Raw genomic sequence first — 23840 nt, 5'->3', positions numbered from 1 at the left:
AATGCAAACAGATCGAGCCATGAAAGGAGATCCTGTGGAGGACAGGACAAAGGGCCATCACAGAGGGGCTTTCAGAGGATTGATGGATAATTTCCAAGCCCATCTCACCTCACAGGAGGATTCAGCGTGGCCAATTCAGGCTGTTAATGCAGCCAGCCTGGTATCCTGCCACCAGCAATGACCCAAGCCCAGGGGCACGGGCAGTGTGGTGTGGAAGAAGGAGGGTGTTTCTGCCGACCCCTCACGCTGCTCAGCCCCCAGGCGTGAGAGCTCACTGTCCTTATGCTTTCCCATGTGTTTCTCAGCTTGGCTGGCCCTATTTGCAATGCTAATTTGAGATGAGAGATGCTGTTCAAAGAAAGGCCTTTGTTCTCCCAGCGCAGATCTGGCCCGTGGTGAGCTCAGACAGGCCAGAGTTTGCCTCTCCTGTGGTGCCTCTCCTTTACAACAGAGGCCCTGCAGGCTCTGGGGCACCACTGCTCATCTGCAGCAGCAGCATGTCAGGATTTTTGACGCAAAACTGTTGCTCTGAGCACGAGGAGAAGCCGCTGTCCTCCTGGAACAGATCTGATTCCCCCACTGCGTTCCCACCCCACTTTTCTTGCAGGAAAAACACACAGCACCCTCTGCCAAGCCCAGACATTGGGGGTGATGAACAGGAGTCATTGCTGGGTGTGTGTCTGAGTCCCCCTCACGTTCCTGGTGTGGTTATAACACTTACAATATTCATGATGGCCAGGATGTACTGCTCTATGTCCCTCCTGCCGTGGTACCCCACCATCATCTTGTCGGCCACCACCAGGGTCTCCACGTAGCGCTCGGTGCTCACGGATCTCTTGAGGGGCAGCTGCCCCCGCTGGCTGTGGTTGCCCGCTGGCTTCAGAGGGGAGGGTTTCAGTGTCCTCAGCCACCAGTGCCTCCCCTTCCAGGGCTTCTCATCTGAGGAGGGAAAGAGATGTTCCTGTTGCCCTCCAGCAGCAACTCGGCAGCTCACAGAGGTCTGGGATGTGCAGCATGAGGGGAGAGGAAAGACCATTGTGGGGCTCTTCATGTGGACCCAGCAAATGCCCCACTGCAGCCCAGGGCTGTCCCTGTGCTCCTGCCAGCCCTGTTGGCACCACATGCACCCTCCTGCCTCCTCCTGCCCCCTTCTGCCCCCTCCTGCTTCCAGGGAGTGTGTGCCCATCCCACCATATCCCCACACACATCCATGTGCCCAGCCCTGCCCTCACCTCTGTCCCAGAGTGGATTTAAAGGCTGCACAGATATAACCTGAAAATAAAGCCACTGCTGATCATTTCCTCTTTCCTTTTCCTGCCGGGACCTCAATTTAGGACTTAGCTTTTCCTCCACAGAAATGGCTGCAGCCTCCAAAGCAGCAGCAGCAGATTTGTAGGACTTTGCTTCAGACTCCAAGTGCTGCTGACCTGACCCTAGGGAGGGTTCCAGTAGGGTCATAAGCTCCAATCCCTCAGCCTGGAGACCACCACAGGGCAGAAGAGCTGACTGGGAGACCACAGCCACCCTCCTACCCTGCCAGAATCCCCTTCCTCTGCTCTAATGCTGGATCATCAAACATCTACCAGACTGGGAAGACGGGCAGATCACAGGCAGCCCCACAACCTGCCAGCTCCAGCTCCTCTGGCTCATCCCAGGAGCTCATGGGGGTGCTCAGGTGAGGACAGGTCCAGCCTGGGTGGCTTTGCTGAGCCAGCTGCACTGTGGTTGTTCTGAACTGTGTTTGCCCCATGGCTCCCACTGCACGGACTTTGCTTTCCAAGAAGCAATTAGGAGCAGGCTAAATTTTTTTTTTCTGGAAGCTGGGGAATGTGGCACAGAGTCAACAGAAGGGGAGTCTGCTGGCACTTTGTCCCAGCTTTGGGAGCTGGGATGGGAGGAGCTGGGCCAGGGAAATACAGAGTGTCTCCAGAGATGCTGGTGGGTCTGGGGACACTCAGAGCTGCCCAGAGCAGGGTGGCAGTGCCCCCGTGTCTCCAGGTGTCCCACCCCTTCCAGCAGTGACCCCTCATCTGGTTAAGTGTCACCACTGAGGCAGTGAATGAACACCCTGAAGGGACACATAAACCTCCAGGAGCAGCAGGGGAGAGCTCTGCTCTGTCCCCCCAAACTGATCCACAGAAAGCCATCCAGCCCCTCTGCAGGGATGGCCTCTCATCCTTATAGAGCCAGGAAGTTTACCTCTGTAAACTGAGGGAGAGGCATCCTGTGTGCCTGCAACATTTTGGGTAGATGGAGTCTATTCCCAAGGACAGGGATTTCAGCCACACTCTGGGACACAGATGATGAGAAGGGCAATTGTGGAGAGGCCAGGACAGACCTGTGAGTCCCTTTGGGAGTCAGAGGTTTGCAGGTGTAGAAATGGGGTAGAAGTACAGCTACCATTCCTTGTAAACATCGTCTGTGACCAACCAGGTCCCACATCCCACCCCCAAGGCATCTTTCCACCTGGTCTCCAACAGAAGCAGAGTTATCTCAGCATGGACACAACCTGCAGTGGCTGAAAACCAAAGGCAAGTCTCTGCTGAGCATGTGTAAGCTGTGATTTCTCAATACATGGTAACTTGACCAAATCTGGGAGGATTTTTCTGAGTAAAAATAACAGGTGGACTTTTCTCTCTTCTATCCCATGATCAATTTACACAATTAAAAGCCCTGCTGTGAAGAGGAGAGCACAAGACCTTTCCAAAGACCAGGCCACCGGAAGTGCTCAGCATGGGTCAAAGTAAACAGAAATCTTTCTTGAATGTAGATGAATTTGGTTCTTTGACACCTAGAGCAGTGTGCACCTTCAAATCCTGGTCTGACAGGACATTCCCAGCCTTTTCTGGGATGGCTTGAGGGGGTGTTGGTGGGAACAGGTACCTAGCACTCCACAGGCTGCGTCTATGTGGGGGTACTGGAGAGATGATCTCTTGTACACGACGTGGGGGCTGCCCTTGCCCTCTCCCCCCGTGCTGACGTTGGCTCCAGGGCTCAGGGGTTCAATGAAATATTCCTCCTCATCTGCCACGATCACCCCGTGCTGCAGAAGGAAAGAGAGAGAGAGGGAAGGCAATAAAAGAGATGGAGAGAGAACTGGGGGTTGAATTGGTGGCTTCTCATAATGAGCTTTCTGTAAATCAACTCCATAATTTCTGGGGACTGATAAATACTTTGGAGGATGTGAAGGAATCCTTCATTCACACACAAGCTCTGAACTGTATGAACATACAGAGCAGAGAAAACCCAGCCAGATGGTCCTGGATGCCTTGAGACATCTGTGTTCATTAAAGTCCTCTGGAAATCACAGCCTTTCTTTGCAAAATTATGAATGAGTTGTTTCTTATTCCACCCACTCAGTCTCATTGAGAGCTGCCTGTGCGATCCTAAATACCATACATTGAAACTGCAGCACAGCTCAGCAGTGAGACCTGCCTCCTGTGCCTTCAGCTTCACCTGAGAACCTTCCAAAGCAGCTCAGGACCATTCCCACCAGCTGGGAACTGGGGCACAGAGCTGCAGAGAAGTGTGAATACTCAGAGGCTTTTGAGAAACACACCAAATCTTTAAAATCCAAAGTCTGATTAAGCAGGGAGGCAACGAGCAGGAGCCACAACCCTCCTCTGCAGCCTGGAACCTGGGTTGTTCACCTTGTACACCTCAGACTGGCTACCTCAGTCAGATGATCTTGTTTCTGCTCCCTTATTTGTTTGGGTTTTTTTATTCTTTGACTGACTGAATTTCAGCTGTGAGCCCAGACTTTGCTCTCTCTGAGTGGAGCCACTTGTGAGACACTGATGACCAGGCAGGAGCAGATCCCAGTGGGGTGAGCAGCCAAACCCACCAGCTACTTGCAAGATCTCTCCTCTGCAGCCAGTCCCATCCTCACAGCAAGATTTCCCCTTACCTGAAAGGTCTGAGCAACCAAAAAAGTTTCTGGAAGCACAACATGAGCTCTATCACTGTAACAACTCCTGAATCTCCCAATAACTCCAAGGAAAGTGGTTGTGCCACCAGCTGAACTTCACCACCAAGCAACCAAGGCACAGAAATACACCTGGCATGGCTCAGGCATGATCCCAAACGCCCAAGACCCATGTTACCTGGCTGTCCTCCCACTCCCTGTGTGCAAGCAGAGGTGGAGAGTGATCATCCCTGTGTGCAGAGACACCCCTGCCCTGCCACCAGCTCAGCGCTGATGCTGTCCTTTGGATGTCACAGCACTTTGGATGTCACAGCACTTTAAAATCTCCCTCTGTGCCCAGGGAACAGGAGCCCTGCTCTGCCAGGACTGGTGTGGCCTCCCCTGCAATACTGGGGCAGTTTCGGGGAACACAATATAAGAAAGATCTGAAGCCATTAGAGGGTGTCCAAAGGAGGGAACAGAGATGGGGAAGGGCCTTGATTTGCAGCCATGTCAGGACACTGAGGGCACTTGGTGTGTTCAGCTGGACAAGAGGAGACTGAGGGGAGACCTCACTGCAGTTCCAATTCCTGGGCAGGGGCAGAGGAGGGGCAGGGACTGAGCTCTGCTCTGGTGGGACCAGGGACAGCACCCAGGGAAGGGCTGGAGCTGTGTCAGGGCGGGCTCAGGTTGGATCTCAGGAAAAGGTTCTTCCCCCAGAGGCTGGTTGGGCACTGCCCAGGCTCCCCAGGGCAGTGGGCACAGCCCCAAGGCTGCCAGAGCTCCAGGAGCATTTGGATGATCCTGAAAGGCACAGGGTGGAATTGTTGGGGTGTCTGTGCAGGGCCACGGGTTGGACTGGATGATCCTTGTGGGTCCCTTCCAACTCAGCATATTCTGGGATTCTGTGGCAGAGAGAGGAGAAGTCGGTGTCTGTAAAACCCCTTGAGGCCCTTGAACGGAAGGTCCCACCTGTGTAACAGCACTGTGGAGGGTGTTCTGGGGGAAGCCTCTCTAGGATGGACCCTCCCAGCTCAGCCGGGCTCTGCCCCTCTCCCTCCCTCCCAGAGCTCAACTGGGGCAGTGTGTGCATGGCAAAGCCCCCAAACCCCCAGTGCCGGGGGATTTCCTCCTGCCCCAGGCTCTGTTGCTCTTGGCTGGGCTCCACCTTCTCAAACACAAGTGAGGTACTGTGAGGTTACCCTGGCCAGGGCTCCGGCGGAAAGCTGAGTGCCGGCAGCAGAGCCAGCTGGCTGTCGGCTCCGAGGGCCGGGGAGGAGGAGGTCACCACCAGCCTGGGGCAGAGCACCAAGGGGGAAGAGCAATTCCTGCCCCAAACCCATGTCCTGCTGCAAAAGGGATGTTCTGACTTAAACCTGGAGCCTCAAACCACCACCTCCCGCCACGAAGCTTGGATATCCTGGGAGGGTGACCCCAAGGACCCAGCTCTGAGGTCCAGATGCTGGACATGACACAGGCCTGGTGAAAGGGGGTGGTGAGAAGTCCTCAGGGAGATCCCTGTGGTTTGTGGGGGAGCTAAACTGGATATCCTGTCCGTGATTCAGCCAGGTCAACTGCAGAGCAAGGACGGTTTGTGTTCTTAGTTATAACCACGGTTCAGAAAAGCACAACCTCACACTGGGATTCGGCTCTTCCAGCTCCTCATACAGACACAGGAGCTGTTTGCCTCAGCAGGGACCATCTCTGCCTTGCTCCAAGCATTTGTGTCCATGCTGGGCCCAGGGGGGGCTCTTCAGCTGAAAACACGATTTCAGCAAACACAGGGAAGCTGTGGCTGCCCCATCCCTGGAAGTGTCCAAGGCCAGGTTGGACAGGGCTTGGAGCAACCTGGGCTAGTGGAAGTGAGTGGCAGGGGGTGAGACTGGATGAGCTTTAAGGTTTCTTCCAACCCAAACCCTTCTGTGGTCAAAAGTAACCCAAAACAAGTTCTATCTGTGTAAGGAAAAATTTGTTATGGCTTTGTTTTATGTCAAAATCATAAGGGTTGTTGCAAAAATATAAATATATGTGTATAGTAAAGATACTCTGGTGAAGAATAACATTTTATATGTTTATAGATAAGGAACCAACAGCCTCAGTCCCTTAGAGAACACCAGGGAATTGCCTGGGCCTTGAGCAGAGTTCCCATGTCTAAACAATGGGAACCAAGGAACAGGACCTGAGGGAATGGCTGGAGCTGTGCCAGGGGGTTGGGATGGATCTCAGGGAAAGGTTCTTCCCCCAGAGGGTGCTGGGGCACTGCCCAGGCTCCCCAGGGCAGTGGGCACGGCCCCAAGGCTGCCAGAGCTCCAGGAGGGTTTGGACAACGCTCTGAGGGACAGGGTGGGATTGTTGGGGTGTCCTGGGCAAGGCCAGGGGTTGGACTTTGATGATCCCTGTGGGTCCCTTCCTGCTCAGGATATTCTGTGATTCTGTGAATTTAAGCCTGGGTGGCTTCCCCTGAAGCTCAGCCTGAAGCCCAGCCCAGCTCGCCCTCCATGGGAGATGTGTGGGGTGAGCCTCTCTGCCCAAGTGCCCTCAGGCCTATGGTCTAGAAAAACAGTGGGAGCATGTCTGGATATTGGGAAGACATGCCCAGACACTGGCATCCAAAGCTGATGTGTTGCGAGGTGAGGGTTGTGTCAGAGGTGTTTGAAAACAAAGCAGTTTAGTGGTGCACCCTGCAGACACAGAAATTCCTGAGGGATGTGGGAGTTGGAGGACAGGAGGATGGCTAAGGGCTCATTACCATTTTCTCAGCTTTGTGTTGGACACAATTATCCCTTTCCCTCCTCCTCGTGCACAGCTCACCCCACAACCAGCACCTGGTTCCTGCTTGTGTCCTTTCAACACCACAACCCTCTGGGCAGCTTCAGTGAGCCGGGTCTGCAAACATGGGTCACCTTGTGCAGTCACCCCTCAACAGCAGGAACACGAACCTGGACTCCTCAGCCACTGGGGACCCTCTTCTGTCCCTGCCCGTCCCCTCCAAAGCAGATGATTCCTGCCTGAAGCTGAGCACGCTGTGGATGAGCACGCTGTGGCACGAGTGAATCAGCTGTTACTGAGCAACCAGAGCTCTACCAAAGGTCTCTGGTGTAAGCACGGCTCCCTCTCTGCCAGCTACAAACATTCCAGGCTCCTCTTGCCCAAATTCCCAACCCTGTTGTCCTCACTGACCCAGCAGACCTCCTCCCCCACCCTCCCTGATGTCCACAGCTCTCGGGGGCAGGGGGACAGAGCTCAGGAAAAGGAGACATTGTTGGATGACCCTCAGTCCCTCTTTGTGCCTGGCTGCATTTTCCTCCAGACAGCCCTTGGTATCTCTCCAGGGCTAAACACAGCCTGTGGACTGAATTATCCCAGTTCAAAGTGCTGCTGGGCCATTGCTTGCCCTCTGAAGTGGGAAGGGTGATGCCAGATCCCTCCGGATCCAGCAGCATCCAGCTCACCCCCCAGTGCCTTTGAGAACACCAGGGAATTGTCTGGGACTTGAGCAGAGTTCCCATGTCTAAACAAAGGGAACCAGGAGTTTATGCAGCTCTGAGTTTTGGCTGTGAGGTGGAAACATTAGACTCTATGATATAATGAGTCAGATTCTCATTTCTGTTAATAACCCACAGCACTGTTCTGGCAGTGTAATTTAGCAATAAATCAAACGTGAATTCATTCCCATTTGGATGCTCTTCCACACTGCCAGAATAGTGCTCAGAGGTGGGGCTGGAGCCTAAATATGAGTCTGGCCTACAGAGTCTTTTTCTACATGTTATCCCTCCAAGGGAGCCATCAGCCTTGGGATTCACTAACGGGGTATGTTTGCTCCATCCCTCCATCTGGCAGGTCATGAAATGTGCTTTAGGAGCCAGAAATATCAGAAAAATCACAGAAAAATAGGGATGGAAGTCCTTAGTCTATTCCCAGCACTGGAAGAAGTAATGAATCATACCTGGAGGATTTTTGAGAGGCATTTATCTGGCCTGTTCTTAAAGATCTCCAAAGATCTCCCACTCTCCAAGCAATCTAGTCCAGACCTCAGCTAACCTTACCACTGATGTTACCATTAAGCTTTTCTTACTGATATTTAGGACCATGATGTCTTTTATAAGCTGTTAAGACTTGCAAAATCAATCATTCCCACCCTCCTTCCAGCAGCCTTGCTGGCTTTGAGGAATGCATCTTTGTTGTTCTCTTTTTCATACTGAAAACCTGATTATTTCAGTTTTTCCTACATAATTCACATTTTTAGCTCCTGAAATCAAGCCTGGGAACCCCAGGAATCTATCTACACTTGTAAGGACCTCAATGCACTTTTGACATTCCAGTGGTGCTGTGAAATTCCTGTCCTCCTGCACTTCTCCCTTTCTTTCAGCACATGCAAAACATTTTTTGCTGTTGCTGTTGGAAGGGGAGGGGAGAGCTCTTCGAGAGCCAGAATAACAGTCTAGAGCCTGGATTATCCCATTCCAATTAAAATCAGTGGAAGAATGCCCACTGCCTTTGGCAGGGAGAGGACTGCAAGTGGAACAGGGATGAGGAACCCCTGGAGATGTGATGAGGGGTGTCCTGTCTGCACCTTCCACCCATTTTGGACACTGGTGCAATATTCCCGCTTGACACCAATCCCAGACCTTTCCCAGCGCATGGACCCACCTGCTGGGACACACAGCTGGTTGCAGAGATCAAAGAGGTTGCAATTAGTTGTCGGCATTGCCAAGCACAGACACTCACCAGCCCGTTGCAGTTGCTGATGGCCACCTTGGAGCTCAGGTACTGGTCCTGCAGGTGGCCAGCGTAGTGACAGTCCTCGTGGAAGTCGTGCTGCCAGTCCATGCCATCCCGCTTCCAGTACTCCACAGTGAAGTGCTCAGCCAGCAGGTTGGAGTGCAGGGTCAGGTTGAGCAGAAACTGGGTCCTGTGGGCAGAGACTTTGTAGAAGACCTGCTGCTCGGAGGGCTCGTAGGCCAGGGAGCCCAGGCTGCGCCGGGGCCGCGGCTTCAGCTGCCTCCGCATGTCAAAGGTGAGGAAGTCCCCGTTTTGGTCCACTTGGATGGGGAAGGCGATCTCATAGTGATCCAGGCTGGAGAGGAACTCCTCTGGGGAGGGAAGGAAACACAGAGGAATGATGTTCTGCAAGGACAGCCTGAGTCAAACACCCAGTGACGTCGAGCACAGCCACAGGCAGCACAGGGGCCTGACACACAGGGTGTGCTCTGCCCAGGCTGCAGGATCCTTGGGATACTCCCAAAGCTCTGCAGCCCACAGAGCCTTGGGATAGCAACACTATGGAGTCTAATTTTCTTCCTCTGCAGATGATGTAAAGGGGCCCTTCAGGACCTGGCTCTGGTCCTGGACTATCCCCCATCCATCCATCCATCCATCTATCCATCCATCCATCCATCCATCCATCCATCCCTCCATCCATCCATCCCTCCATCCATCCATCCTCCATCTCCACTGGGCAGAGGGACTCCAGGCTGTGCAGAGCTACACTCTGTGGTTTGGAGGGTTATTTTAACTGGATCATTTCAGTAACAAACCCAGCAATAAGGTCTCCTCAAAATGAACCAGAACAAGCCTTGGGGTGACAATATCAGTCTTGCTGAGGAACTGTGGGTTCCTCAGAACATCTACAGCTGCCAAATGGACCTGCCAGCTGATAACTCACACAATCACAGCACCACACCAACCTCCCCAGTCACAGCTGCCTCGGTGCAGGAGGTCCTGGGCATCCTCCTGAGGAGCATAAAGCCACTGTCCTTGTAGTGCCAACCTTGATACCAAAGCAAGAAAGAGGGTAACTATCAAAAGAAGAAAGAGGGCAACCGGAATTCCCCAGCTGGGCTGAAAAGGCAGCAAGAAAAGAAGTCAGACATCTCTATTCCTCGGCCAGGTCTCTGTCTGTGGTACCATCCTGCCTTCCCAGTTCACTGGATTTGTGATATTTTTTATCATATCAGCATGGCTTAGCACCTTCTCTTGGGGCACTTGAACTTTGGGCCTGTCCTGTAGTGCTCTGAAATGTGCTCTGCAAGGTCACTGTCTGACCTATCTGCCTGGTAATGCAACAGTTCTGCCTGTCAAACAACTTGGCACTGAACAACCTCCCCAGAAATCCCTCCTTTTCAAAGGAAAATGTCCCAGGGACTGCAAGGCTGGATCTGAGCTGTCTCTGACAGCCCTCAGCACCACAGGCTTCAGTAGGAAATGTAAAATATCGTGTGCTGGGCAGGACAGCTTCTCCCCCACACTGTGTTTTCTGAACCCCTCGTGTCTGGAGGTCTTAAGTGTCCTGAACCCTCTGTTCATTCTGGAAGAGCCTTGCTGTGCTTTCTGCACCTATTTGGAGTTGCTTCCTAAGCAAACAGGCTGCTTCAGGGTGGCTGCATTTCTCCTGGCTCCTCCTTCCGTACCATGAGCACTTCTGGCACCTCTCCCTTGCCTCAACAAGCCAGAAATAATTATTAGTTTTTTAACTTCCTGTGCTCCAGCTTCTCCTGCATCCCCTGTGATGCAAACAAGGGTGACTATTTGCACTTCAGCAATGACTTCAGGCTTGGAAAAATTTGTTACGGGAAGTGCCTTGTTTTTCTTTTTCCCTCTTTGTAGCCCATGTGGGCTTGAAAAAGAGTGAATCAGAAGGAGGTTTGTGCATGCTGTGGCTACAAAGGTCCTAGGAGCCTGGGTTGGAGTCTCTGATCCTGACCTGGAAGCGTATCTAGGAGGAAAAAAGGTGTCCAGAGCCTGAGGGTGAAGTTGTGTGTGAGAATCTGATTGTGTTGTGGTGTTGGTCACTGTGCATCTTCTCAGGGATGTCACCCTGGGAAATGAAGGACAGGGAGAGCCTAGGAACAGTATCCTGGTCACAGGAATGTTTTAGGAAGTGATGCCTTTGAGTGGGAATGCCACAAATGGAAAAAATAACCAAAGATAGAATCATGGAATAGTTTTGCTGGGAAGGGACCTTAAAGATCATCTAATTCCACCCCCTGCCAAGGGCAGGGACACCTTCCACTAGCCCAGGTTGCTCCAAGCCCCGTCCAACCTGGCCTTGGACACTCCCAGGGATGGGGCAGCCACAGCTTCTCTGGGCAACCTGTGCCAGGGCCTCACCACCCTCACATGGAAGGATTTCTTCCATATATCCAATCTAGATCTAATATTCCCAATATCTAATGTTATATACATGAAGGTTCTGCTGACAGTCATGCAGAGTGTTGATAATGAAGAGAGAGTTTCAACACAGGAAAGATGTCACTGTCCCCACCCAGTGTCACAGTTGCCTCCTCCTCTTCTCTAAAAATGTAAAATATTAATTTAGTCTCTAAGAGGTTTAGATCTCTTACTCCCCAACCCTGTCTACTCCATCCTACATCACAGATGTTCCCCAAATCCCTCATTTCTCCATCACTCCCCACATTACAGACCATACTGGGAGTTCCATTTGGCCCTTCTGTCAGGTGCCCTCTGACCCTCAGCCACTTCACACTCCATGAATAGACCTTGGCCTGAGCTCTGCTGCATCCACTGGACCAGAAGGGTCTGCACTGGAGATAAGCACTTGGTGTCTGCAGAGACCTGTCAAATTGCTGTGGAAGAGAGGCTATAAAAAGCCTTTCTCCAGGAAAACCTGCCCATGGCTGTGTGGGACACTGGGCACCCCTGAAGGACCACAAACCTCCTGGGAGAGAGCAAGGGAGAAAGCTGGGGAGGAGGAGGGATGGGATGTGGGCAGAGGTACCTCATTGTCCCATTTCTGGTGGGAAGAGAGCAGGGATGGCAGAAGAAGGGAAAGGGCACGGGGCAGGCAGAGGGGGAAGCTGAATAAACAGAAGAAGAAGGAAAGGTGAGGAGGGAGGATTTTATTCCCTCCTGTGTCCTCACCATTGCCTCACTCATGACTGAGCTGCTTCAAGGATGTAGAGGAAGCAGATGTTTTCTTTGGTCTTGTCACCAAAGAGGAACCCCAGCTGCAGCCCAGACATGATTCCCAAGGGATGGCTGTGGAAAGTCCTCTGGAATCCCCTGGCTTCAGGCTGCCCCAGCACTGTGGCAGCCTCACTATGTCCTTCAAGGGTCCACTGGTTTACAAGTAACCAGGAACAGTAAGATCAGCCCCACCTAATGTTCCATAAAATGGGAATGTCTGATCTATCACTGTAGTTAAACTAAGGACCTAACAGAAAATTCCCTTTGGATCAAAAACCACTCAGCTCTGGTGAGCACATGCTGGATCCATGGTCAATTCACACAATTGTGGAATCATAAAATGGTTTGCGTTGGGAGGGACCTTAAAGTCCATCGAGTCCCACCTCCTGCCATGGGCAGGGACACCTTCCACTAGCCCAGGTTGCTCCAAGCCCTGTCCAACCTGGCCTTGGACACTTCCAGGGATGGGGCAGCCACAGCTGCTCTGGACAAGCTGTTCCAATGATTTCAGCTGCTGTTCCCTGCACGGTTACATTGGAACCTCGTTACACTTCCTGGGCTTGCAGAGGCCTCAACACCAGCTGCTGTTTCCCATAAAGATAATTAGAGCTCATGACTATGATACCTTAATCTTTCTCCTGCATAAAGCAAATACCCCGACCTGGAGTCGTGTGCACACAGGGCACATGAGTCCTGCTGCTGCTGACTGGGGACAGTCACTCAGTGGAGATCAGGGGCTTGTTGAAAACACTGGCCTTTGTTCTCCAACTGCTCAGAGGAGATAACAGCATTTCACTCTCTTGAGAAGGTGTTGTGGGGATTATGTCCTGACTGTCTCAGCAGTGTGGTGAAGTGTTGAGTAACACCAACACTGTTTTGGATGCAGGAGACTAAAACAGGCCTCTGACAGCAAGAGGGGCCCATGAGCCTGTGACCAACCATGTGAAGAACAAGGGGAAGTGCTGGATTCTGGGATGGGGAAACCTCGGATGGACAGACTGGGAATGAGAGGCTGGAAAGCAGTGCTGGGAAAGGGCCCTGGGGGTCCTGGTGGGTGCCAGTTGTCCCTGAGTCAGCAGTGCCCTGGCAGCCAGGAGGGACAACCCTGTCCTGGGGGCATCAGGGAGGGGATTGTCCCGCTCTGCTCTGCCCTGGGGCGGCCTCACCTCAACATTGGGGCAGTTTGGGGGGACACAGTGAAAGGAAGATCTGAAGCCATTGGAGAGTGTCCAAAGGAGGCAACGAGGATGGGGAAGGGCCTTGATTTGAAGCCGTGGGAGGACACTGAGGGCACTTGGTGTGTTCAGCTGGACAAGAGGAGACTGAGGGGAGACCTCACTGCAGTTCCAATTCCTGGGCAGGGGCAGAGGAGGGGCAGGGACTGAGCTCTGCTCTGGTGGGACCAGGGACAGCACCCAGGGAAGGGCTGGAGCTGTGCCAGGGCAGGGTCAGGTTGGATCTCAGCAAAGGTTCTTCCCCCAGAGGCTGGTTGGGCACTGCCCAGGCTCCCCAGGGCAGTGGGCACAGCCCCAAGGCTGCCAGAGCTTCAGGAGCGTTTGAATGATCCTCTTGGGCAAATGGTGAGACTCTTGGGGATGGGCCTGTGCAGGGCTAAGGGTTGGATTGGATGGTCCTTGTGGGACTCTTCCAACTCGGTAAATTCTGTGATTCTGTGACCCTTGGGACTGGACAGGGACTGGGGAGGGGACAGACTGCAATCCCTGGGACCACCACACTCCCAACAACGTCATGGGCTAAGGCTCATCCCCTGGCCAGCTCAGGGCATTTAGGAAAGCACAAATGCACTAATTTTGGAGAGCCCTTGGGTTTAGAATGAGGTATATTAACAAACAGTGGGGACTCGTGCCCAGGGAGGGTCTGGGGTGCTGTGAGTCAGGATGGGGGTGATCTGGCAGCACCATCCCTGTCAGAGTGTGGGGCTGCACATGGAGGGAGGTGTGAACTGCCAGACCCAGAACAGTCCCCCCAGGAACTGCCAGAGCCTTTGGCCAACAGGACCAGAAAATGGGTGACTTTTTAAAAGAAAATCTGCCTGTATAACTTTGCAAAGCAGGGTTTGGTTGTTTCTCCTTGTGCTGCCTCCACAGGCAGCACTGAGATGGTGCCCAGCCCCAGGATGGTGTGGGGTTTTGGCTGCCTTTGTCCCTCTTTCCAGTTCTGCTTCACAAGACAACCCATGGACACGGTAACTCCATCCTACACTGCTCAGGGAATGTCACCTGGCTCCAGCCAGGGAATGCCACCCACTTTCACCCTGCTGGGATTGATCTGGGCACACGTCAGATGTCAGGATTGTGGCTGCCTAAGTAAGTTTTAACACCTTGCACTGATAAATGTCTGATTTCAGAGCTCTTCCTTCTCACCTCTGGTGCCTGATGGGAGTTCTTAAAACTTCTTAAAAAATGATCATAAAAATAGTAGCACTAAGTAGTTTAACTACCCTGTGCTACCTGCCTGTGCTGTTTTGTACTCTAGGCTGGCACAAACCAGCCCACCTCACTTTCCAGTCCATTCACTCCTAACCTGGAATAAAATCAGACACAAAAGCACAAATCCAGGTACAAGAGACCCAAATTCTGCTTTCCTTGCAGTCACACATTGTGTGACTCTGTATTTAAACACAAGACCATTACAGAATCACAGGATATGCTGAGTTGGAAGGGACTCATCAGGATCATGGAGTCCAACTGATGGCCTTGCACAGGACACCCCAACAATCCCACACAGACACACAAGATGGGTACAAAGTGCTCACGCCTGAGCAGGTTTGAGCAGTTACTACCGGTATCACTTACAGAAACATGTGTCCACACTAAAACTGCTCCTCCAGCAGCACAGGCCTGTCCAGGTTCAGCTGGGCAGACGGTTTGGGTGCTCCAGCACTGCCCTCCATTCCTGCACACACCAAGGACCTGCTGGTTGCACACACACAACCCTCCTAAGCTTCTACTCATCCAAGGATGCGCTGCTCCACCCAAGTGGAAGGGGAGCTTCCCTGCTGTCACCACATCGCCTTCCTTTCCTAAGCCTGTTGTGGCTCTTGCCCTGCACAGACCTGACTGCTCTGAATTCTGCAAAAAGTCCCATCCAAGAAAAAAAACACATCCTTTCCTTGCAGGGCAATGGAAAACATAGGACATGCAGCAGGAGCAGCTCCGGAGCAGTGCAGCAGGGGTGGAGGTATCTCCGTCCACTCCTCAGCACGTTACCCCAGCACTTCCCGGGGCAGCAGCAGGGTTTGTGCCAGCAGCAGTGGGTGGACCCAGCTCCCCTCCCAACTCCGATTCCTACCTTGTGACTGGAAGGTGTAAACAGGGAAGGTGCCCACGGCCGCAGCGAGGATGACAGTCCACATGAGAAGCCTCCAAGCCACTGCCATGGTCAGCGCTGCTTGTCTCAGTGCAGGGAGAATTGTGCCAGCTGGGAGGGCGCTGTCCCAACATGTCTCTCCCTCAGGCACTGCTTATGTGGAGACAGGAGTGCTCGGTCCCTCCGCAGGCATCCTTGACCACTCTGTGCTCTTCCCAGGGCAGCGAGGCCGGAGTGTCCCTGCAGGGGCCTGGGCCAGCACAGCGGGGTCAGCACGGGCTAATCCGGACCTCAGGCATTGCCCCTGCGGAGGAGAGGGTGGGGTGAGTGAGTGGGAGAGAAAAAGGATGGAGGAGGAGGACACCAGGGAGAACACGGGGTGCAGGGATAAGGAAAGCCTGCAATGGGACAGACAAAGGATGGAGGAGAAAGACACGACAGAGAACGTGGGGTACAGGAATAAAAGCTTTGAATGGGACAGACAAAGGATGGACAAGAAGGATGTGAGGGAGAACATGGGGTGAAGGGTGAATGAGGAAAGCCTTGAAGGGGAGGGACAAAGGGAAAAAAGATGGAGAAGGACACGAGGGAGAACACGGGGTGCAGGACTGAGGAAAGCCTTGAATGAGAGAGAAAGGGAGAGACAAAGGATAGAGGAGAAGGACATGAAGAACGTGGGGTGCAGGAATAAAAGCTTTGAATGGGACAGACAAACGATGGAGGAGAAGGACACAAGGGAGAACATGGGGTGCAGGAATGAGGGAAGCAACTGAGAGACACAAAGAGAGAGAAGGATATGAGGGAGAACACGGGGTTCAGGAATGAGGAAAGCCCAATCTTGGAGGAGTGAGATGGAAAGAGTGCAAAAGAGGAGGACAGGATGGAAAGTGAAAGCAGCCATAATTAACCACATCAGCTCACAGCACAAAACCACGTTGTCCTGCTCCAGGGACACTGCACACCCAGGGGCTCTGCCAGCACTGCTCCAACAGCAGCACTAAGGGCTGGAATATACCCTATACCTGAGGAAAGGAGATCAGAATCAGTGGGAACCCTTTGTCCTGTGGCAACACCCACAAGGAAGCATAGATCAAAGAGTGACCTGGTCTGGGTTACCTGATCTCTTAAAGGGGAGCAGGAAAGAACAGCATCAGCAGCAACCAAGAAATCATCTCTACTGGTTTCCCTGGATTTAAAACACACCCTAATGACTGTCACTGCACAGAAGGAAGAGCACTTGCTCCCAGAGTGTATTGGCCAAAGCATAAAAAAGTGATGGAGAACAAAGAAGGCATTCAGTGAACTCACCCTCAGCCCCATCCACAAATGGATCCTGAGATTCCAATTGCATTTTTTATTTAAAATGGTTTGCTAATTGCTTCAGTGAAAGATTTTTGGCTTGCAGATGATTCCCACTCAGTCTGAGGCAATTATACAAACTCACATCATGCTGGAGAGTTGTGTAAAGCCAGTGGGTTTTGTTTCCATCCAGCGATCCCGTGACGTATGTGATGAATACAGCACATACCTCACCAGAGCCCAGAGAATCCCAAATATCTGAGCAGTGATGCTCTGCTCCAGAGCAGCCCAGTAGCAAAACATAAACCTCCTTGCAAAGATGACAGATAAATAATATATCCTGAATCTCGACTTGCTGGAGCATGGCTGGGAAAAGCAGGACAGACGCTCCTGAGCTGCTGGGAAGATGAGGCTGGAGATGGGAGGAGGGTGCTCATTGCAAAGGTGTCAACAGCCATGGCATGTGTGTGGTCCTCATCCCAGTAAGGAAACACTTGGAATAGCATTATTAGACCCTGCCTTGCTCTGCTGTTGTATGTTTTAAACAGCGAAGGCTACCAACTGGCTAGAGCACAGTCTGGTTCCTCCTGGGCTCTGTCATGCTCCCCATCACCTCGTGTCCTCAGGGGAGTCTGAAACCCTGAAAGTTTATTTCTACTTCTGTTTTCCCACCTTTACTACGCAATTCATGCAATTTGTGCTGTGGGGGCCTGGAATAACACCCATCACAGGACACAGACTGCATGGGTGAGGTGTAAGAGGAAATCTGGGAGATGGTTCTTGCCCCAATAATTATCATCGAAACCCAGAATGGTTTGGGTTGGGAGGGATCTTAAAGCCCATTTTGTTCCAACCCTTGCCATGGGCAGGGACACCTTCCACTAGCCCAGGTTGCTCCTTTGATCCAACCTGGCCTTGGACACTTCCAGGGATGGGGCAGCCACAGCTTCTCTGGGCAACCTGTGCCAGGGCCTCATCACCCTCACAGGGAAGAATTTCTTCTTAATATCTAACCTAAATCTCCCTTCTTTCAGCTTAAAGCCATTAATCTAAGTCAATGATTTTTCCCTACTAGACAGAGTGACTGGGAGGATGAAACGTTCATCTTTAAATCACAATTTGGAGTTGCACATTTTAAATACTGAGATTCTAAACAGCCTATTTACTTACTTAGGTGCTTATTTACAGTTAAAAATGGTCAAAGACCATCAGTGAGGTCTTGGGCTGGTCTCCCCAGTCACATCTGGAGCCATTTGCCAGGTTTTCTTCTGCAAAGCCTGGACACAACACAATGGTGGCCTCAAAAATTGTGCATCCTATGAGCCACCATGAGAATAAACTGCCTGATGGGGCAAAAACTCAGTCTCATCTTGGGCTGCTGTGTTTCCCTGTGACAGGTAAAGGGAAGCAAGTGGGGGAGGCAAGCGGGTTGGGCAGGAATTCTGCCCTGTTCCACCACGACATGAGGGTGCTGAGATCAGCACTGTGGGTCCATGAGGACACATCCGGGTGACAGAAACATCTGTAGTGTCACAGAATCACAGAATATACCGAGTTGGAAGGGTCCCACAGGGATCATCCAGTCCAACCCTTAGCCCTGCACAGGTCCATCCCCAAGAGTCTCACCATATGCCCCAGAGGATCATCCAAACGCTCCTGAAGCTCTGGCAGCCTTGGGGCTGTGCCCACTGCCCTGGGGAGCCTGGGCAGTGCCCAACCAGCCTCTGGGGGAAGAACCTTTTCCTGAGATCCAACCTGACCCTGCCCTGGCACAGCTCCAGCCCTTCCCTGGGTGCTGTCCCTGGTCCCACCAGAGCAGAGCTCAGTCCCTGCCCTTCCTCTGCTCCTGCCCCGGCAGTTGGAACTGCAGTGAGGTCTCCCCTCAGTCTCCTCTTGTCCAGCTGAACACACCAAGTGCCCTCAGTGTCCTCCCACGGCTTCAAATCAAGGCCCTTCCCCATCCTCGTTGCCTCCTTTGGACACTCTCGAATGGCTTCAGATCTTCCTTTCACTGTGTCCCCCCAAACTGCCCCAATGTTGAGGTGAGGCCGCCCCAGGGCAGAGCAGAGCGGGACAATCCCCTCCCTGATGCCCCCAGGACAGGGTTGTCCCTCCTGGCTGCCAGGGCACTGCTGACTCAGGGACAACTGGCACCACCAGGACCCCCAGGCTGTGGCACAGAGGGCAGAGTCACAGCAAGGCACAGCGGGTGCTGTTCTATGCCCGCTCCCCCAGGGCTGTGGGAAGTGAGCTGGAAAAGGGAGACGGCGAAAGGAAAGCCGGGCGTGCTGCACCCCTCTCCTAAGTCAGCATTTTTCAGCATCTACTAAAGCTCGAGATTCCAGCCTTTAAATCCTGTCACGGCTCCAAGGTCGGCGGGCAGAGAGCTGCTCAGCTGAAGTGTATTTTCTCCCGGGCTTCACACTACTAACTTTCCTTGTTTTCCAGCTGTTGAACCCGCTTCCTCAAGGCTGTCGTTGTTTCCCGTCCTTTCTCCGCCCCTCCGCGACCCTGCGCTGTGGGAGCCGGGCCGGTGCCCTCGCCTCCCCTCTGCCCGTCCCCTTCATTCCCGGCTCCTCAGCATCCCCCGGAACAGGAGCCGGGAGGGAACCGCGGGCGCCAAGACCCCGCAGCCTTGACCTTGGGGGGAAGGAGCAGCGCAAGTCAGGAATTACAACTGCAAAATTCCTGCGAGCCGGGCTGGGGGAAGGGCCCGGCTGCGATTCCTCCCCGCACACAGCAGGGAAAACGTGGCCCCTTCCCAGCGGCGCTTCCCTGCCGAGACCCCGGTGGCCCGTGTCCCGCAGGAGAAGCACCCGGAGCAAGGAGGACAGAGCTGGAGACTCTGCGGCCGCTTCCACGCGTTTCAAGTTTTCCATAACCTCACTTTGCAGCCACCGGACAATGCCGAGGAGCCCAGACCAGCCGGGAGGGCCCAGCAGGACACGGGGGGATGGAGGGGCCGCGGGCAGGTCCCCGGGCACGGCGTGACCTCTCCGGTCTCGTGCCTCCCTCGCTTGGGCCGCTTCCGATCCGCTCCTTCCCAAGGAATTCGTTGTCCTTGGCAGGCACAGCGGGAGCGGCTGACGCTCCCGGATCCCTGTGCCAAGGTGGCTTTCGCCGCGTGAACCCGTGGGCCGGGCCCGGGCGGGATGGGGGACTTTGGGAATGATGCCGCCGGAGCCATCGATGTCTCCTCTTCCCACCCCAAAAACACACGGGAAGGAAGGGGCTGGGAGGGGGGTTAAAATCCGAGCTGGGATAAAGCAAAAAGAGAAGAAAGAGCGAAGCGGATGACAACTGTTACTAATTTCAACATCGGGGCTGCAGACAGAATTCCCTGAAAGCCCGGCTCCTTGGCCGGCTCCAGAGGCAGCGTTATGGGAAGGTAATAGGAAGCAGATGGGCTCTGCTCGGGGCCAAGAGGAAGGTTCAAGGTGCCTCCTAGTGCAGAGAAGAGGAATTTAACTGCTTTTAAAGATGCAGGGCCCGGCGGCTTCCAGGTTTCTCATCCAACTTTTGCAAATTATGAGCTCAGGTGTCCTTTCCCCCCCTCCCCCCCCTTTTTTTTTTAGACAGAGAAATAAATACAGACACAGATTTCTGCTTCCATCTCCCCCCTTGGGGGGGAAATACTTGCCAGGCACCCCCTCAGCCCTTCCAGTGACATCTTCCAGATATAGCAGTGACTGGGAGCAGCGGGAGCACTGGGAGCAGTGGGAACATTGTGAGAGTAATGGAAACAGGGGAGCACTGAGAAAGCAGTGGGAGAAGTGGGAGAACAGAGAGCAGCACCCCAGTGGGAGAAATGGGAGAAGTGGGAGCAGCACCCCAGTGGAAGCACTGGGAGCAGTGGGAAGGGTGAGAGAGTAATGGAAACAGTGGGAGCAGTGAGAGAGCAGTGGGAGTAGGGGGGAAGGGTGGGAATAGTGACAATAGTGAGAAATCAGTGGGAAAAGTGGGATAATTGAGAGCAGCACCCCAGTGGGAGCACTGGGAGTACTGGGAAGCAGCGGGAGGTGGGAGCAACACCCCAGTGAGAGCAGTGGGAAAGCAGTGGGAGCAGGACCCCACAGCTGCACCACCTCACCCCAACAGCATTTCTGAGCTGTGTTATTTTAATGAATGTGTTAATGAAGAAATAAAAATCACCAGCCCTCAAGGTTAATTTTTTTTCTTCTCTAAAATGGGGAACTGCTCCCCCCATAACCACACTGGGATTATTGGAGTTATTGTGATGTCACATCGCACACTGTGGTCACCTTCAGTCCCAGCTGCCCTTGACCCTCCCAGGAGCTGAGCAGAACTTCAGCCCCTACAGGGGCAGCAATGTGGCCATAATGAACAGCTCCTACAAACAGTACTGCAGGGATTTCTGCTCCTCCAGCCATTCCAACCTGGGAGTTGTCCTACCAGTTCAGAATTTATCACTGAGGGGAAGAGCTGTGAACACATGGTTTGTTCCATGGGCCTTATGGAAACTAAAATGGAGTGGGAACTGGGATATGGGCTCAGGGGCCATGCCAGTGCAATGAGGGGCACTTGGCAGCAGCACTGACAGGCTTTTCAGATTACCCACTACTCACACATCCCCTGCTCTGCACAGTGGGCTCTTACCCACTGCCTGGTGCCATAGCTGCTCACCACAGACACACAACAAACCTCACAGTGCCTGTAGCTCCTGGATGCTGATCTTAAAGACATGTTTTCTGATAAAACAGCTCCCTTCTCACCTGCTGTTGCTGCTTCATGAAGGCCCACAAGTTTTGGCCATAAATCTCAGCTGAAATCTATTTTCAGCCTTTCAGTGAAGAAATTTTCCCTGATATCCAGTCTAAACTTCCCCTGGGGCAACTTGAGGCTGTGTCTTCTTGTCCCATAACTTGTTACCTGGGAGAAGGGACCAACTCCCACCTGGCTCCCCCCTCCTGTCAGGGAGTTGCAGAGAGTAAGAAGGTCCCCCCGAGCCTCCTTTTCTCCAGGCTGAGCCCCCCCAGCTCCCTCAGCTGCTCCTCATCAGACTTGTGCTCCACAATCACAGAATCAAAGATTTGTGCATAGAATCACAGAATATTCTGAACTGAAGGGACCCACAGGGATCATCCAGTCCAACCCCTGCCCTGCACAGACACCCCAGCAATCCCACCCTGTCCCTCAGAATGTTGTCCAAACCCTCCTGGAGCTCTGGCAGCCTTGGGGCCGTGCCCACTGCCCTGGGGAGCCTGGGCAGTGCCCCAGCACCCTCTGGGGGAAGAACCTTTCCCTGAGATCCATCCCAAGCCCCCTGGCACAGCTCCAGCCCTTCCCTGGGTCCTGTCCCTGGTCCCAGAGCAGAGCTCAGTCCCTGCCCCTCCGCCTCCCCTCGGCAGGAGCTGCAGCCCCCGAGGAGTCTCCCCTCAGTCTCCTCTGCTCCAGCTGAACCAGCCGAGTGCCCTCAGCTGCTCCTCAGACCTGTTCCCATCCCTGTGTCCCTCCTTTGGACACTCCCCAACAGTTTTAGATCCTTCTGACACTGTGGTCCCCAAGCTGCCCCCAGAACTCAAGGTGAGGCCGCCCCAGGTCAGAGCAAAGCATGACAATCCCCTCCCTCAACCGACCAGCAATGCTTGAAACTGCTCCTAAATCACATCTCCCCATTTCTCCATCCCTTCCACCACTCACCTTCTCGACTCTGCTCACCCCAGGGAATGGCACAAGGCAGGTCCCTCAGTTGCTGATGCAGTTTTATGTTTGCTGAGGGCTGGGGGTTCTCACCCTCTGTACTCCCCTGAGGTGGTGGGTGTTTCACGGTGTGCAGTCCCCACCCCAGCTCCCAGCTCCTGGCAGGTTCTTGCACGTTCCTGAGGACACAATAAACAGCCCTGCTCCCCCATCACTCTGCTCCTCCCGCGGCACGGGGTCAGCAGTGGATGCAAAGCTTCCCGAGACCTCCCTGGCTTTCAGCAAGAGAATGTCCTGGTATTCCTGACAAAATATTTGGCTGGATTGCCAAGTCCAAAACATGCTGAGTTGCAGATGGCAGAAGTCTTTTTGCAGTCATCTTGCCAGCACGACGGGACTTCCACTGGGAAGTCAGTTCTCAGCTCTAGAGTAGCACTATGGGTTAAACCCACAGAAATCAGCATTAACCGTGCAGGTCATGCTGGGAGCATCTGCAAACTGCGAGAAATGGGTTAAAGTCACAGGTCTGCAGAACAGAAAACAAAGGATTGAACCGTAATCTGCTTTGCTGCTCCAAGCGTGGCCTCTCTGGGGGCACGGCGAGCAAAGAATTAGAAACATGTAGTTATCACTGTTCAGCAGAACACAACAGCCTCCAGCCACGGGACTGCTTTTGCCTGCACAGCAACCCTTTCGGATCGCCTCACCATCCCTCGCGTTGCTCGGGATCCCAATCCCACACTGGACAAGGGCTTTGCCTTTGCCTTCCTTGCTAGTTGAGAGGGGACCCACAACACTCCTGCAGCCCACCTTGCTCATAAGGGCTGTTTCACCTCACCCTGAGAGCAGTTTTTTGCAGACACCCATCCCAGCCACTGTGGGGTCCAGTTTAGAGCTTGCCAGAAGGAGAGATGCTGCTTTCACACTGTTAAAATCAGCTCCAACCCCATCCAAAGGTGCCAGCCAGGCAATGTGGGAAATCCAGACTGATGCTGCCAGTCTGAACCTGAGGAGTGAGGGGTCTGATCCGGGGTGTTCACCCCCCTGCCAGCACCCCGGTGCCAGCCTGGGTGAACACCTTCCCTGCCTTCAGACCACCAGCTCCCTCTCCCAGGCTCTCTGTGCCGCCCCAGCTGGGCCCTGCTGTGCTCAAGTCGGGCACACCCTCCATCCCTTTGTACAACAACTTCACAGGGGTTTGGGCTCCCTCCAGCACTGTGTGGGAGTAGTTTTTTTTCTAAAACACGAGAATTGTTTTACAGTCAAGTCTATTCAGTGATCTGAGTGAGAAAAGGACTGAATTAGCCCCTTGCTCCTCTCCAAAATTCAGCAGGGTCTTTAATTTTGGCAGCAAAGGGGCAAAAGAAACCCATGACCAAGTGAGGGCATTGTGAGTGGAGAGCTGAGAGCACCGACCTTGCTCTGACACCGCCTGCTTTGCTTTCTGGAAATCCTATCTCTGTGTTACATAAGGATCTGGCCCTATCTGAAAGCTGGGGTCATTGCACTGCTCCAAGTGTGGTAAAATGCTCGGAGGTCCTCAACAGGAAAGTGGGAGAGAAGTGCCAGCTGGGATCACCCGCAGGGAAGGGTGTCAGGCACGAGGGTAAGCCTTGATGGAGCTGCTGAGCCAACCAGCTCCAGGCAGAAGGAAGGTGGCCACCAAGCAGCCCAGAGCTCCCAGCCTTGGACTTCTTTAGCTTTAAGGAGATGACTCCAC

The 23840-nt window shown here is 53.4% G+C and overlaps 1 protein-coding gene across 1 annotated transcript in view; it reads right to left on the bottom strand.

Moving 5' to 3' along the window:
• Window positions 1-22201, bottom strand: part of ADAMTS10 (ADAM metallopeptidase with thrombospondin type 1 motif 10) — a 55702-nt gene extending 33501 nt beyond the window's left edge. Inside the window, exons 1-5 of the mRNA XM_027711524.2 lie at window positions 22121-22201; window positions 15143-15464; window positions 8633-8997; window positions 2884-3043; window positions 722-939 (exon numbers count right to left, since the gene is read on the bottom strand). Coding sequence (XP_027567325.1) covers window positions 722-939; window positions 2884-3043; window positions 8633-8997; window positions 15143-15230 — 831 coding nt within the window. The 5' untranslated portion in view covers window positions 15231-15464; window positions 22121-22201. The remainder of the gene's footprint in view (window positions 1-721; window positions 940-2883; window positions 3044-8632; window positions 8998-15142; window positions 15465-22120) is intronic.
• Between the last annotated feature and the right edge of the window lie 1639 nt (window positions 22202-23840).

Source organism: Pipra filicauda, unplaced genomic scaffold, assembly GCF_003945595.2.
Source record: "Pipra filicauda isolate LSUMZ 115617 unplaced genomic scaffold, ASM394559v2 scaffold294_size920599_pilon, whole genome shotgun sequence".
NCBI lineage: Eukaryota > Metazoa > Chordata > Aves > Passeriformes > Pipridae > Pipra > Pipra filicauda.
The sequence above is the reverse complement of the archived record's forward strand: the minus strand, read 5'-3'. Positions and strand labels throughout refer to the sequence as shown.